The sequence below is a fragment of the Saimiri boliviensis genome, chromosome 2 (genome assembly GCF_048565385.1).
Source record: "Saimiri boliviensis isolate mSaiBol1 chromosome 2, mSaiBol1.pri, whole genome shotgun sequence".
Lineage (NCBI taxonomy): Eukaryota > Metazoa > Chordata > Mammalia > Primates > Cebidae > Saimiri > Saimiri boliviensis.
In genome coordinates this window covers 57634790-57652304 of record NC_133450.1, presented here as the reverse complement: position 1 = coordinate 57652304, position 17515 = coordinate 57634790, and the positions used below count along the sequence as shown (strand labels likewise).

The following is a 17515-nucleotide window of genomic DNA, read 5'->3' as shown; positions in this document are numbered from 1 at the left end:
GGACATCTTCACATGGCTGACAGGAGAGAGAGAGTGTGAAGTGGGAGGTGCTATGCACTTTCAAACAAACAGACCTCATGAGAACAGCAAGGGGGAAGTCCACCCCATGATTCAATCACCTCCTACCAAGCCCGTCCTCTAACACTGGGGAGTATAATTCCACACGAGATCTGGATGGGGACACAGAGCCAAATCATATCAGCACAATACTTTGTGAGCAAGCACACAAAGTCTGATAACCAGTTTTGGTGAGCATAGACTGCTGTTAGAATCTACAAGTACACAAAATGTGGGTCTTGTGTATTGTGTGTACGAATTAGGCACTTTGGCGATTCATGTATTAAAACCTATTTTGGCCTTTTTGAATGTATGTATATTTGAGAATAAACCATCCATGTGCTTTATATTTACATTCGTATTAAAGGTGCAGTTCTGTAGACAATTACATAATTCTATTCTGTAGATAATTCTTGTTATCCCACATAAATCAGAGGTTATGTGGGATGAAATATGATCATTTTAATGAAATCTTCTTTAATGTGAAATTTTGATAGATTCTTGATTTATTATCATGACCAGAACTGGTTGAGTTTTAGGTATTTAAAGCTGTGCTCTACCTACAAAAATAATTATACACAAAATACCTTTTTCTGTTTTGTTAACTTTTTATATTTTATATCATTATTTTCTCACACATTTCTTGAAAGGAATTTCTGTAAGTGGCATTTGTTTTCATTCACTTGTTTGTTTTGAGAGGAATAATGACAATCTTGGTCATTAGGTAAAAAATAACAGAAAGTCTAGGGTTACACATGGATAAAAGGTAAGCAAGACTGGGTGCAGTGGCTTATGCCTATAATCCCAGCACTTTGGAAGGCCAGAGTGGGAGGATCACTTGAGGTCAGGAATTCAAGACCAGCCTAGCCAACATGGTGAGACCCTGTCTCTACTAAAAATACAAAAATTATCGAGGTTGTGGTGACACGCACCTGTAATCTCAGCTACTCGGGAGGCTGAGGCAGGAAAATTACTTGAACCTAGGAGGCAGAGGTTGCAGTGTGCCAAAATCATGCCACTGCACTCTAGCCTGGGTGACAGAGTAAGACTCCGTCTCTAAATAAATAAATACATAAATAAATAAAATTAAAATTTTAAATTTTAAAAAGGTAAAGTATAGATACAAGGTAAGGAGAGAAAGTCTTGGATTTAGTAATTACTACAGAACCACACTGTTTCTGGGAAGAATGAGTTATTCTGAACTTCAGTTCTTTGTTTAAATATTTTAGGAATTTGCAGATATTTCTGCTTTTATCAAGACTAGAAGGATGTAATGGGAAATTTGATACATTAAGTATTTAGGTTATTACTCTACCATGGGAGGAAAATCTAAATGAATGTTCAGCATTTGGGAAGTGGTTAAGAAAAATTTATCGGGTTAATACAGTGCATTTTTACTGTTAAATATATAGATTGATTATTCATTTACATAGCAAATCTCAGACAAAATTAGTCAGAGCAAAACAGATTATTGAGTAATATAAATGTAATTTTGAAATACAGGAAACTGTACAACCATTCTTGAGGTATTTTTTGGTAATTACTGAATTGTGGTTTTTCTGGTAAGGCTAATTAATTACATTATGAAGGAAGAATTGGTTAAAACAACTAAAATGTACTTTACTACACAATAATGCATAAAATTCTAATGTTTTTATCCTGATCTTTTAACAGCATTAATAGTGGCCATATGACGTGTTAGGGCATATCTGTATATTGTTTACTAATGTGTTATTATTGTACCCTATGACTTTGTTTTATTAAGGAATCATCTCTTTCAATGTACAAAATAGCAGAACAAGATTTTTCTTATTTCTTCCCTGACGATCCACCCACATTTATCTTCAGTCCTGCTAACAGACGAAGAGGGAGACCTCCCAAACGAATACCTATTAGTCTGGTAAGTAGAGAATTAATTAAAACTACATTTTCACTGTTAATAAAACAGTATTCAGAATCAAGAAGTATGTGTGTCTCCCCTCACATTCATAGCTTAGAAGAAGAAACCCAATACCTCGCCAAAAAATATGTGAGTATGTACTGTATGTTGATAACTGCTCAGTAGTGAAGCTTGTAGAGGTTTCAAGTGTAAATTAGATATGACCTTCATACCATAGGGATTTTATACTAAAGTGGAAGCAAGCCTATAAGCAATTACTGAAATGTAAATCAGGGAATAAACTATGGGATTGAAGAGTAAAATAAAGAGCAATAAATTCTGACTGGAGGAAGTTATAGGGGACTTTAAAAAAACAATAATGCAGCTGGGCACAGTGGCTCTTGCCAGTAATCCCAGCACTTTGGGAGACTGAGGTTGGTGGACATTTGAGTCCAGGAGTTCCAGACTGCCTGTCCGACATGGCAAAACCCTGTCTCTACTCAAAATACAGGAGCCTGAGGCACAAGAATTGCTCAAAGCTGGGAGGCAGAGGCTGAGGTTGCTGTGAGCCAAGATCACACCACACTGCCCTTTAGCCTGGGCAGCAAAGCCAAGACTTAGTCTAAAAATTTTTTCAAAACTATACAAATTAATTAGGTTAGAGACATTATTCTTAGAAGAAATAAAAAATAAATAAAAATCTGACATTGTTTAACATTGACCACAAGAACTTTTCTGGTATGTCTTTTTCTGCATCTTTTTTATTTGATATTTATACCATCCAGTTTGTAAAGGAAACTGAAAGTTTAAAGTTTTTTGTTTGCTTTTCTAATGTATTTTTAAGGCTTTTTCTATATATTGCCATTTTTTCCTAAGATATACTTGTAATAATTTATAGATCTACACAGTTAACTCATGTTCTGTTTATTACTAAGATTAGAGTTATTAATAGTTCAGTTTTTTTTTTTTTTGAGATGGAGTCTCAACTCAGTCACCCATGCTAAAATGTAGTGGCATGATCTTAGCTCACTGCAACCTCCACCTCCTGGGTTGAAGCAGTTTTTCTGCCTCAGCCTCCTGAGTAACTGGGACTACAGGTGTGTGCCACCATGGCTGGCTAATTTTTGCATTTTTAGTAGAGATGGGGTTTCACCATATTGGCGAGGCTTGTCTTGAACGCCTGACCTCAAGTCATCTTTCCACCTCGGCACCCAAAATTCTAAGATTACAAGCGTGAGCCGCCTGTACCTGGCCCAGTTATACTTTAGAATAAAAACTCATTTTAGACTGAGCACGGTGGCTTGCTTTGGGAGGCTGAGGTGAGCAGAGCACTTGAGGTCAGGAGTTCAAGACCAGCCTGGCCAACACGGCAAAACCCCATCTCTACTAAAAATTAAAAAAAATTTAGCTGGGTGTGGTGGCACATGCCTGTAATCCTAGCTACTTGGGAGGCTGAGACAGAAGAATCACTTGAGCGTAGGAGGCGGAGGTTGCAGAAAGCTGAGATCACACCACTGCACTCCAGCCTGGAGGGTAAAGCGAGATTCTGTCTTAAAAAAAAAAAGAAAATCATTTTAGTATAAAGAAAATGTAATTGGTGAAAGTTTTAAATTTTTTTCTTCTTATTACTATAAGAACCAGGCATACTATTTTGGTTTGTTTTTTAGGAGGACAATATTGCTAATAAACAGATTCTTGCAAGTTATAGGAACAAAGCTACTAAAGAAAGAGATAAACTTTTGAAACAAGAAGAAATGAAGTCACTGGGTGAGTTTTAACATTCTTTCCAAAAACTGATTAGGAATAAGAAAGAATATTTCTCTGTGCCTGATTGGGGGATGTTTCTGACATGGCATGTTTCTCGTTTATTTTATTTTATTTTTTTGAGATGGAGTCTTGCTTGGTTGCCTGGCTGGAATGCTGTAGCTTGATCTTGGCTCACTGCAACCTCCACCTCCCTGGTTCAAGCGATTCTCTTGCCTCAGCCTCTGGAGTAGCTGGGATTACAGGCACACACCATCATGCCCAGCTTACTTTTTTTTGTATTTTTTTTAGTAGAGACGGGGTTTCACGATGTTGACCAGGGTGGTCTCAATCTCCTAACTTGGTGATCCACCCACCTCGGCCTCCCAAAATGCTGGGATTATGGCGTGAGCCACCACACTCAAGCCACCATGCCCAGACTGGTTTATTGTTTTGAGGTGCAGTTATTTTTTCTATCAGATAACTATTGTTTATTTGTTTGTTTGCTTGTTTTACAAATTAGACTGCTTCATCTCTTAAAATGATATTTCATGGTCTAGTATATTCCCTATTAAATTGCTTAGTGGTAGATTAAGCAGAAGTTTGAGTTTCCAGGGGTTGCAAACTGGGGCTATTATATTTGATTCATACAGCCTTTTAAAACGTTTCTTCCCAAACTCGAATATACATATGAATCACTTGGGGATCTTGTTAAAATGAAGATTCTAAATTAGTAGATCTGGTGGGAAATATGAGATTCTGCATTTTTAACAGGGTGATGATGACCTTGCTGCTGGTCTTCAGATCACACTTTGGGTATTAGGGCTTTCAAAGGCAGGGATATGTTTGTCCTAGTACTGTAGTTTGTCTTAAACTTACCCAGTTTGCTTTTCCTATTTTAATCACCTGCTCGCTCCCTATAGGAATTTTAAGAGTCTACTAAACTATTTCAAGGATTCTGTTATATATGTATATTAAAAAAGCCAACTGTTATTTTTTTGTCTGTATATAGTTCTAAGTTTGATTTTTCTCCACAGCTTTTGAAAAGGCTAAATTAAAAAGAGAAAAAGCAGATGCCTTAGAAGCGAAGAAAAAAGAAAAAGAAGATAAAGAGAAAAAGAGGGAAGAATTGAAAAAAATTGTTGAAGAGGAGAGATTAAAGAAAAAAGAAGAAAAAGAAAGGCTTAAAGTAGAAAGAGAAAAGGTATTCATTGGAGTATGTTAGCTATATTCTGTATATATGGTAACATTACATATCTGCATCCATGGTTGATTTTCAAATGCTTTTACTACTTTCATTCACATTTATGAATGTTCACAGAAAGCTGATAAACAATATTGGTTTATCTCCGTTTTGCTTTGGAAAATTTAACATGCCTTTACACCTCACTTAAAACCTCTTTTAGAATGCAGTTCTACATGATTTCATTGTTTAGACTTCCCGAATTTAGGGAAAATGATATATGTAAAAAGTTTATATGTAAAACTTTAAGAGGTAAATTACACAGTTTGAAAAATAAAATAGGCCAGGCAGATGGATCACAAGATCAGGAGTTCAGGAGCAGCCTTGCCAGCATGGTGAAACCCTTTCTCTACTAAAAATACAAAAATTAGCCAGGCATGGTTGTGTTCGCCTATAATCCCAGCTACTCATGAGACTGAGGCAGGAGAATCACTTGAACATGGGAGGTAGAGGTTGCAGTGAGCTGAGATCGTGCCATTGCACTCCAGCCTGGGCAGCAGAATGAGACTCCATCTCAAAAATAAATAAACAAATAAAAAGAAAATACATTTTAGAACAAGAATGTGTTACTGTGTTCTTGTCATATTTGAAAAGTAAGGTGTATAATAGTATTTCAGCAAATCTTTGATTGTGGTCTTCAGTGGTACATGTTCCTTATAGAATTCTATAGCTGGTTTCCTCCAAAGTCAGTCATTTTCAGATTTCTTGGGATATTCACAAGTAGCCTTAGAGGATCATGCTGTGCTCATTTTAGTTGTCTGTAGTGTCCCTTGAATGTTTTTCAAATAGGCCATTGAGGTGGTGTAGGTCTAATATAAGTTCACTCCAGAAAATGTAGAGGACAGAAAAATCACCTGAAATCTGATGGTAACATTTAGAGATAGAATTAACACTTTTTTTTTTTTGAGGTGAAGTATCACTCTGTCACCCAGGCTCAAGTGCAGTGGCTTGATGTGTGCTCACTGCAACCTCTACCTCCCAGGTTCAAGCAATTCTCCTGCCTCAGCTTCTTGAGTAGCTGGGATTAGAGGTGCCCACTACCACACCAGGCTAATTTTTGTATTTTTAGTAGAGACGGGGTTTCACCATGGTGGCCAGGCTGGTCTCAGAATTCTGACCTCAAGAGACCCGCATGCCTCAACCTCCCAAATTGCTAGGGTTACAGGCATGAGCCACCATGCCTGGCCAGGGATAGAATTAACACTTTGATTCATTTATTTCTAGTCTTTATTCTGTGCCTTGAAAACATGGATTGTTCACCATTTAAAATTTTATATTTTTTTCATCTAACATGATCATAAACATAATCTTAAGTGGAATTTTTAATGACTGTATAACTTAAACAGTTACAGCTAGGTGCTTTATGATTTTTTGCTTATAAATGATACTGCTCTGTTCAAATTTCTGAATAAAGTCTTCTTTTTTGGACTATGTCCCAGGATAAATTTGTAGAAGTAGAATAAATCAAAGGGTAAGGATATTTTTAAAACTTTGTATACATATACATAATGAAGTATTTTCCAACCATGTTCTTACAATGTTAGCAACAATGAATTAGAATTCTAATCTTACTAGATCGTATAAGAATTATTTCTGAGGTTGGGGGTGGATAACTTACTTAAACAAACTATTCAAATCACAGTAAATTCTGTAACTAGGCATTTTATATTAAAATCTGTTTACCTCTGTGTTCCTCATTTCAAAGAAGAGAATAACATAACATATTAAATATACTTAATGGAAAATAGTATTTTATTTACACTGCTTTATTAAAGACACTTAGCAGTTAATCTTGCATTTTTTTCCAAATACCAGAATCAAAAAGTAAGGGTTTCAGAAGACCAGTGAGGAAGAGAAATAACCTGAATTACAAGAGAAGTCCATCTATTCTAATATTGTTGCTTTTAAATATTGTTCCCTCTTTGTGTCTCTAGGATTCAACTGAAATCTTGAAAATAATAAATGTATTACAGATATAAGGGGGAGTTTTACTTTAGGTAGTCTAACAATTTATTTTGTCAGGATCTTATTGATTTGGAGTAGAAGGAAAGTATAGAGCTGCCTAGGCTGGAGGGTAGTGGCGCGATCTCAGCTCACCACAACCACCTCCTCCTGGGTTTAAGTGATCCTCCTATCTCAGCCTCCTGAGTAGCTGGAACAGCAGGTGGGTGCTACCATGCCCAGCTCTTACATATTTGTATTTTTAGTAGAGATGGAGTTTTGCCATGTTGGTCAGACTGGTCTTGAACTTCTGACTTCAAGTGATCCACCTGCCTCTGCATCCCAAAGTGCTGGGATTACAGGTGTGAGCCACTGCACTCAGCCCATTTTCAGTCTTTACAGCATTATTTTAATAGGTATTATTTTAATCAGTACTTCTAAAACTTTAGCATGTATTAAAAAACCACCAGAGAGGCTTGCTAGAATACCAGTTTCTACATCCTAACCTCATAGTTACTGCTTCAGTAGGTCTGGGGTAAGGTCCAAGTATTTGCATTTCTAACAGGTTCTCAGGAGATGCTGATGCTGCCATATAAATTTCTTACATGAATTGTTACTAACTTTTAAAAATTTTTAGGAAAGAGAGAAGTTACGTGAAGAAAAGCGAAAATATGTGGAATACTTAAAACAGTGGAGTAAACCTAGAGAAGATATGGAATGTGATGACCTTAAGGTATAAACATGTTATGTGATGTTTGGCACACATAGGTTTTATATGCCATATGTGGCTTTGCTGATGAAATCATTCTTTTATTTAATAGCAGCCTCTTTTTTTTTTTTTTAATTTAAAGGAGAAGAAATAGCTAGTTAAGCATATGTTCACACTTAGAATTCCAAGGTAGCATTGTTTGTGTTTTATAATAAGCTTTGATAATGATTCATATTCTGTAGAAATAATTGGTCAGTTTGTGTGATCCTTAATCATCCAGAAACCACTGTTGCCAGGCATGCATTTAGCTTGATTGCTAGGTAAGGACTCTGCCTATTTCCAGAAATGGCGTCAAGTGTCCAAATCAAACTCACTCAACTTGATATATAAAGGACAATTTCTAAATCAGTAGATGGTAGATTATGTTCCAAATCATAAGGAGATACTACATTGAAGGTAGATTTCAGCTGATTTTACTTCAGAATGTGGGTTAAGAGACTCTTACTAGGAAATATAGTCAGAAATACACCTCAGCCTAAAGTTATGTTCTTAGTTTGAGGGAGGAAAATGTTCCTTTCTCCCAATCCCTTCTCAGGAACTGTGACTTAGTAAAGTTGGAATCAGTTCAGGACAACCATAATTTTAGAAATTTCAAAGTCAATTGTGATAAATAGCCAGGGTTGAGAACCAGTAGCCTACAAAGAATAATTCTTAATAGTTAGGTTAAAAAGTATGTCATCTCTACCTTTTAAGTTTTCCTGTTCTTGGGTTCAAATAATTATATAAATTGTTTACTCTTTCAGGAACTTCCAGAACCAACACCAGTGAAAACTAGACTACCTCCTGAAATCTTTGGTGATGCTCTGATGGTTTTGGAGTTCCTTAATGCATTTGGGGAACTTTTTGATCTTCAAGATGAGTTTCCTGATGGAGTGACCCTAGGCAAGTGCTCTAGTTAGCTATTGCTATGTTATAGTTCATCCTAAAATTAATGCCTTTAAAAAAACAAGCCATCTCTTAAAGTTCTGTGGGGTCACTGGAGTTGGAATCTCTCTGAAGGCTTGTCTGACTAGGTGTTCAAAATAGCTTCTTCTCGCATGGTTCTGGTGGGTTGGTCCTTTTCATGTGGCCTCTCATTTCATCAGAGTATCTCATACTTAATGTGGCACCTGAGGGCTCTAAGAAGCAAGAAGCAGAAACTGCTAGCCCTCCTAAAGCCTGGGTCTGGAATTGGCACAGCCTTACTTCTGCTATATTCCATTGGTCAGAGCAGTGAAAGGCCACCTTGGGATTCAGTGGGGTGGTGGGTGGAATAGGTTCCACTTCTTGAGCAGGGAGTGGTATATGTGTGTTTGCAGGCAGGTTATTGCCTACCATTTTTGTAATTCTCTTCGGCCTGTGTACTTATGTACTTTTACTTTGTATAAACATTTATAATAGGGTTTACTATAAGGAGAGATTTGGATCAAATTTTGAATTTTTGGCTGTCACATGGTAAAATAATTTTCTTAAAATCCATTGGAGTCTTTGAAATAGAGAATTATAATGCCACTCTTATTTTAATAAAAGCATATTCTTTAGGAGGGCTTTCAAATTCTTTTATTTCTCCTTATGAGAAATAAATGATGAGGCAAGAATCATTGTGCCTTATAGATCAAGGAGGTCTAAACAGTGCTGGTTTAGGTAAGAAGTTTAGGCAAAATGAATTTGATAAGAAACATTTATTTATGACTTAGATACAATATTAGGATTAAAACCTAATGTTGATAATGACCTCTCCTATGCACTCTTTGCACGTAGCCCTCAAGAACAGTGGCACAATAACAAATATTTGCATTGTTATTCAGATTAGAATAAAATTATGATCTTAAAAATGATCCTTAATTCCTACCTTAAATTTAAATTTAGATGAAATATGTTGATCTTTTGAGGCTGTTTTGACTTACTTGAATGAGGTGATTTTGGCTTATGATTTTATTATAATCATTATAAATTGTTTCTTATTTTGGCTTGGATAATCCTTGGCTATACTTTCATAAATGGATGCTTAAGAAAATAGTTGCACATACGATCGTTGATTAAATGTTTATTATTTCAGTAGAGTTGTTTTTCTGTACGTGAACAGAACTTTAAATTCGTTTTAAACATTTTATTCGCAGAAGTATTAGAGGAAGCTCTTGTAGGAAATGACAGTGAAGGCCCACTGTGTGAATTGCTTTTTTTCTTCCTGACTGCAATCTTCCAGGCGATAGCTGAAGAAGAAGAAGAGGTAGCCAAAGAGCAACTAACTGACGCTGACACCAAAGGTCAGAGTTCAACGTTATTGCTGATTGAACCATTGTAGCTTTGTAGTGAAACTAATTTTTAAAGCTATTTTTAAATTAAGTTGGCTTTTATGCTTATAAAATATAGTTATTCAGGTTACCTAATGTTGAATCGTATGCTAACAACATACAGATTATTTTATAAAAATTCTGTTTTAATATAACCTGTGTCTGACAACCTTAAAGATATTTTCCCTTAATCTATCTTACTTTTATTCCTTTAGACTTTTCCTATGATTTAGGAGCATTAGAGATTTCATTGACCAGTATCTGCAATTACAAGAGATTCTGCTAAATAGCATTATAACACTGATTTTTTTTTTTAACCCCACCTAAGGATATACTATTTTTTGGAGATAGAGTTTCGCTCTGTCACCAGGCTGGAGTGCAGTGGCACAGTCTTGGCCCACTGCAACCTCTGCCTCCTGGGTTCAAGCGATTCTCCTGCCTCAGCCTCCCAAGTAGCTGGGATTACAGATGCCTGCCACCACGCCAGGCTAATTTTTGTATTTTGTTAATAGAGACAGGGTTTCACTGTGTTGGCCAGGCTGGTCTCAAATTCCTGACCTCATGTGATCTACCCACCTCGGCCTCCCGAAGTGCTGGGATTACAGGCATGAGCCACTGCACCTGGCCAGGAAATACTTTAATTGTAATTAATACTTTAGAATGAAAATACTACTGCTGATTTCAGTTTAGATCTGACAGTTTTTATATCAGAGTTAAGTAAAATTTTACTCTTTTACTTATTAGTTTGAACTGGATAATTTGCTTTTAAGTTCTGTACACTTAAATATCCGGAGTCAGTGTATTGTACATGTTAGTCTAGGAATAATTCTTGGGGAAAGACCTTTTATATTTTTAAAACAGTATGTTCATAATTTTGTTTACCTCGTGAGAGGAAATTTTGAGCATTTCTATTAAGAGATTGATTTGGCCTCCTGAATAATACCCTGAACTTTACCATATATGAGATTTAGGACCAGAAACTTGATTAAACAATACTTGAGTCTGTTGCATAAAAATTCACAATAAGAAAGAACTGTTAGGAGACATCTTCATGAGAGAATATTGGTACAAAAAGATGGGACATTCTTCCAGTCAGATAGTTTTGTTGGCTTTTGATAATTCAAGCTCATCTTCCTTTATGCCTGGTCTCTGAAGCAACATGATATTGATGAGTATGCATCCGATGTTTGTTGCCTTTTGATTTTACAACCTGAGTTTAAGCAAAATATATTCTCTAGCTTGAGTGCTAACCACCATAGGTCCCTTATTAAGACCATATTAAGCAATATAAAATAAGATGACCCCTATTGTCATCTCAGGTAATTCAGTCAATTAAATGATAATTCTTTTAGCTATTATATTTATTAATGGCCAAGGACGTTATAGGGTTATTGATCAAATTCTAACAGTACAAGACATGAAGCTGTATTTAATTCCAGATTTGAAACAAATGAATTTTGTAGTTTTGGAAGATGAAAGTGGAGTAAAAAGGAAACGGTATGGGAAAATTAGCTAGTATGGAGGAAAAATATATAAGCAATGGTTGGCATTTGAATTGCCATTACACTTTTTTTTTTTTTTTTTTTTTTTGGAGACCAAGTCTCACTCTGTCACCCAGGCTGGAGTGCAGTGGCATGATCTCGGCTCACTGCAACGTCTACCTCCCGGGTTCAAGCAATTCTCCTGCCTCAGCCTCCTAAGTAGTTGGGATTACAAGTGTGCACTACCACACTCAACTAATTTTTTTATTTTTAATAGAGAGAGGGTTTCACCATGTTAGTCAGGCTGGTTTCAAACTCTTGCCCTTGTGATCGGCCCACCTTGGCCTCCCAAAGAGCTGGGATTACAGGTGTGAGCCACTGCACCCTGCCCAACCATTACACTTTCATGATTGATCTGTGAGTTTTTTAATAACTATTCTCTATATAGGACTACGTATAAATATAAGATATATCTCTCTAAGTATTAGCCACTAAATAAAAGTTTTAATGCTCTGTTTAAAAATACTTAGCCTGGGCAACAAAGTGAGACCCCGTCTCTACAAAAAATAAAACAAAGCTGGGCATGGTGGCTCATGCCTGTAATCCCAGCATTTTGGGAGGCTGAGGATCACTTGAGGTCAGGAGTTTAAGGCCATCCTGACCAACATGGTGAAACCCCATCTCTACTAAAAATACAAAAATTAGCTAGGTATAGTGGTGCAGGCCTGTAATCCTAGCTACTTGATAAGCTGTGGCAGGAGAATCCTTGAACCCAGGAGGCAGAGGCTGCAGTGATCCAAGATCGGGACACTGCACTCCAGTCTGGGCAATAGAGGGAGACTCTGTCTCACTCAATGAATCAATCAATAAAAGCCAGGTGTAGTGGTGCATGCCTATAGCCCCAGCTACTTGGGAGGCTGAGGGGAGAGGATTGCTTCAGCCTGGGAGTTTGAGGCTGCAGTGATCTGTGATTGTGCCACTGTACGCCATCCTGGGACAGAGGAGAAATTTTTAAAAAGAAAATACTTATTTAAATGTTAGGGAGAAAAAAAATGTAAGTCTGGCATTTTTCACTCTTTTCTCACTTCCCTATTATTTATTGGCCACATTTTACATGGTTGGTAAAGATCACGTAGCTAATAAGTGATGTAAGAGACTGCACATTATTTCATTTAATTTTCATACTACAGTACTCTTGTGTGGTAGGTATTATTTTCTGCATTTTACATATAAAGAAAGGCTTAGTTTGAAAAAACATGGCTAATAAGGAAATGTTGGGATACAAGTTCAAGCCTAGAGACTCATTACAACTGTGTTATATTGCTTCATAATATGGTAAAGAAGTTGAAATTTTGAATATATGTTTCTCTGGCATTGCCTGTAAAATTATGTCTTTGAGAAAATCTAATTTCTTTGGCCCTTGGTCTCCCTGTTTTTATATCAAACTTGAGAGATTTTGACTAGCAATTTAAAAATCTTATATATAATACATCAGTTCCTCTCTTTAGTTTTATATCGTGAACTAAAAAGCCCTTCAAAGTATGGGAACAAGAGCATCCTCTTTATATAGAATAGTTTTGTGTATTTGTTGTAGTATCATTGTCTAGTGTTAGAATTATAATCTCCTAATTCTAGATTATGATGATAATAAATGTATCTGTTGCAAATAGTCATAAAACACTGGTTACAGTTTAGCTTTATTCTCTTGGTGTGATATACCCAAGTGACTGTCACACTAAGCAAATCCTAGCGTGATATTTATAGTTTCTTAAGAATGCCATATGATAAAGAGCTAAAGAATATATTTTAATATATTTTACTTTAACACAATTAAAAATAGATTTCATTGGTTTTTCATTTCTGAAAGGCCTTTTTATAGCCTTTGTCCTAGGAAATTATAACTTTCTATAGATGGTAGAGGTTGAATGTAGTGATTGCTGCAGGAAGAGAGCCAAAACACTTTTACTTTGTATCTAGGACTGTTGTTAATTTTGGAGTGCTCATTAATTAAGTTTGTTTGGCTTTATGTGGAGAATGAACATTGAGGAAATTTTAGGTCTAGTATTTTCCTGCTACAGAAAAGTGTGATATGTGTCATTTGGGCTAGATTAAGTCTGGTAGGAATGACTTTTGGCATGTATGTAAATTTTATAGTTAGCTTCTCCTGTGTGGCCCTATGTAATAAATGCCATGAAATTGTTGATGATTGTAATCAGATATGATCACAGAGCTGCTTTTTTCCTTTAGTAAAGGACTGTTCTCTAAGGTTAATTTTGTCAGACTGTGGACTTTGGTAGGGGAGTCATATAGCAGAAGGCTAAAGAACCACAGAAGCAGATTAACCTATTGATTTTCCAACTCTAATCCAAGGCATCCTATAAGTTGTTCAGAAATTGTTCAGTGCCACTGCAAGAGAGCTGGAAAGATGAAAAGGCAGAATTCTCATCTCCATATCTCACTTTAACAAGAAATCTCTTATATTGAACTTTCAATAAATATTTTTTATTGAAGAACTTGAGAACTTCGGATCTAGACTAATTCCTTTAAGAAAAATGGGCTGAGCAGGGTGGCTCACACCTGTAATCCCAACACTTCAGGAAGCCAGGGCAGGCAGATCAGTTGAGCTCAGGAATTTGAGACTAGCCTGGGCAATCTGGTAAAACCCATCCCTACAAAAAGTACAAAACTTAGGTGGGCATGGTGGCATGGGCCTTTAGTCTCAGCTACTGGGGAAGCCAAGGTAGAAGGATGGCTTGAGCCATGAAGGCAGAGGTTGTGATGAGCTGAGATCGCAGCACTGCACTCCAGCCTGGGTGACAGAGTCAGACCCTGTCTCAAAAAGAAAAAGGAAAATGAAGGCCGGATTGAGTGACTTGTCTCAAGGGTACATTACTAGGCACTAGCATAGCTAAGACTAGAATACACATTATCTGACTCTTAGTCTGAATCTGCGTACACTGTACTGTGATGTAACAGAAGGGTTTTTCATAGCTTGAAACTTTCATCAATCTATATATTATAATTAGGAATAATTGGATATACTAATGTTTGGCATACATTTGTACCAATACATTTATTGTTTAGTCCTATTTGTTGTAAGCCAAGAACTGTTTCAAAGCTAAAGCAGTTTATTTTAAAAATTCAGGGAAATCGGCCGGGCGCGGTGGCTCAAGCCTGTAATCCCAGCACTTTGGGAGGCCGAGGCGGGTGGATCACAAGGTCAAGAGATCGAGACCATCCTGGTCAACATAGTGAAACCCCATCTCTACTAAAAATACAAAAAATTAGCTGGGCATGGTGGCGCGTGCCTGTAATCCCAGCTACTCAGGAGGCTGAGGCAGGAGAATTGCCTGAACCCAGGAGACGGAGGTTGCGGTGAGCCGAGATTGCGCCATTGCACTCCAGACTGGGTAACGAGAGCGAAACTCCGTCTCAAAAAAAAAAAAAAAAAAAAATTCAGGGAAATCTTCCTTTTTGTTTTTTTTTGTTTTTGTTTTCGAGACAGAGTCTTGCTCCATCACCCATGCTGGAGTGCAGTGGTGAGATCTCAGCTCACCACAACCTGTGCCTCCCAGGTTTAAGCAATTCTAATGTTTCAGCCTCCCAGGTAGCTGGGATACAGACATGCACCACCACTCCCAGCTAATTTTTGTATTTTAGTAGAGACGGGGTTTTTACCATGTTGGCCAGGTGGGTCTCAAACTTCTGACCTCAGGTGATCAGCCCGTCTCACCCTCCCAAAGTGCTGGAATTATAGGCATGAGCCATGGCGCCTAGCCTCTATTGATTGTTAGATTGGAAATTTTTCAAAATAAAAATGTGAAATTTTAATGAAGATAAATCAATAGTTAAGTGATAGTGGTGCCATCTTTAAGTTCTTTTAGCTCATTTTCTGTGATGATTTTGTGATGACTACAACCTATACTTTGTTATGACTTAATCTGAAAATATTAATAAAAGGGCAGGGCAGCACTTTTTAGTAGAGACAGGGGGAGGCCGAAGTACGTTGATCACCTGAGGTCAGGAGTTTGGAACCACCCTGACCAAAAAGGTGAAACCCCGTCTCTACTAAAAATACAAAAATTAGCCATGCGTGGTGCCGCACGCCTCTATTCCCAGGTACTCGGGAGGCTGAGACAGGAGAATTGCTTGAACCCTGCAGGCAGAGGTTGCAGTGAGCCAAGATTGTGCCACTGCACCCCAGCCTGGGTGACAGAGCGAGACTCTGTCTCAAAAAAAAAAAAAAAAAAAAAAACCTCATAAAAGATTGGGGTATCTTTAAATAGATTCCAAATTTCACAGTAGACTTTTCTAAGGTTATATTGAATGAGAGGATTTGTTTTTAATTCTAAAGTGCATTTTATCTTTTGGGGGGATGTTTGTTTACATGTGATTGGTAATTTGGAAATTGTCTTTTCTGTTAAGTTACGAAAATGTCAGTGTGTAGTGGATGATTTAGGATTTATAGCTATAGGTGGCGATGAGGCAGATTGTGAATAATGCTTGTACCTAGTGTTTATTCCTTTGAGGTTTTGAATGTTAAGCTGTTTGCTGTTTCTTTCATCACTTAAAACGGGCATTATTCCCAAATATTCAAGCTTTGATTTGCACTAGAATAAAGTATTTATTTCCTTAAAGATTTAACAGAGGCTTTGGATGAAGATGCAGACCCCACAAAATCTGCACTGTCTGCAGTTGCATCTTTGGCAGCTGCATGGCCACAGTTACACCAGGGTATGTGTGGGTTTCGTTTTTTTTTTGTTTGGCTTTTTATTTTTAATTTTATAAAGGTACATTTACATTCCTTAGTATTTATTGTTTATATTCTAAATGACTATTTCATTTTTAACAACTATAGGCTGCAGTTTGAAAAGTCTGGATCTTGATAGCTGCACTCTTTCAGAAATCCTCAGACTTCACATCTTAGCTTCAGGTGCTGATGTAACATCAGCAAATGCAAAGTACAGATATCAAAAACGAGGAGGATTTGATGCTACAGATGATGCTTGTATGGAGCTTCGTTTGAGCAATCCCAGTCTACTGAAGAAACTGTCAAGCACTTCAGTGTATGATTTGACACCAGGTAAGCTTTGCAAGTTGGAATTTGTATATCCTCCCTACTCCTATCTTCTTACGCCCAGAAAACTAAGGAACTGATGAGAAATTGTACATGATAAATTAGTATTAAAAGAGAAGGAGAGAAAGCAAACTATTGTTACTAGTCTTTTTTTTTTTTAAAAAAAGATAGTCTTGCTGTGTTGCCCAGGCTAGAGTGCAATGGCACAGTCTCGGCTCACTGCAAGCTCTGCCTCCCAGGTTCAAATGATTTTCCTGCCTCAGCCTCCTGAGTAGCTGGGATTATAGGTGCCCACCACCATGCCTGGCTAATTTTTGTATTTTTAGAAGAGATAGGGTTTCACCATGTTGGCCAGACTGGTCTCGAACTCCTGACCTCATGATCTGCCCATCTTAACCTCTCAAAGTTCTGAGGTTACAGGCATGAGCCACCACGCCAAGCCTGTTGTTATTTATTAACTTTAATTACTTATGATTGTCTTTATTTGGATTTTCTAATATTTTTAAACGTATAATTAGTCTTCTACATCTACTGAGTTTAAAAGGGTGAGAATTTGCTAGAAAATTAGCTTTCTCTTATATTCACTAGTATATCAGAAGTTTAAATCTAAATGGCTGCTAAATCCTGCCATTCACTTGAGGCATGAGAAACAGTATATAAGGTTAAGACGAAGCTATTTTTCATTTCCTTTTTTATTAAATTGCATATAGAAGTATAGAGTTTAATTTAGTATACTTCAGAGAACAATAAAGTAGAATACCTTAATTCCTAACAGTGTTTATAATTTATGGTGGTTTTTTTGTGTACTCATTGACAAGTAGCAATTTACCTGTTGTCATTTTTTTTTAATTGATGTGATAATAATTTAGTATTGATTTGAACTTCAATTACTTAGCCGAAAAATTAAAATTTGAGGGATGGGTACAGTGGTTCATGGCTGTAATTCCAGCACATTGAGAGGCCAAGGCAGGCAGATCACCTGAGGTCAGGAGTTTGAGACCAGCTTGGCCAACATGGTGAAACCCCATCTGTACTAAAAATATAAAAATTAG

General features: G+C 36.9%; 1 protein-coding gene across 2 annotated transcripts in view; it reads left to right on the top strand.

Annotated features, from left to right (window-relative positions):
• BAZ1A (bromodomain adjacent to zinc finger domain 1A) overlaps positions 1-17515 on the top strand; it is a 116929-nt gene that overhangs the window by 64851 nt on the left and 34563 nt on the right. Inside the window, exons 6-13 of one of the 2 annotated variants that reach the window (XM_010334953.3) lie at positions 1823-1957; positions 3604-3703; positions 4717-4883; positions 7501-7596; positions 8376-8514; positions 9732-9878; positions 16025-16120; positions 16245-16469. In XM_010334953.3, coding sequence (XP_010333255.3) covers positions 1823-1957; positions 3604-3703; positions 4717-4883; positions 7501-7596; positions 8376-8514; positions 9732-9878; positions 16025-16120; positions 16245-16469 — 1105 coding nt within the window. The remainder of the gene's footprint in view (positions 1-1822; positions 1958-3603; positions 3704-4716; positions 4884-7500; positions 7597-8375; positions 8515-9731; positions 9879-16024; positions 16121-16244; positions 16470-17515) is intronic. The other variant, XM_039469143.2, reaches the window with a different exon arrangement.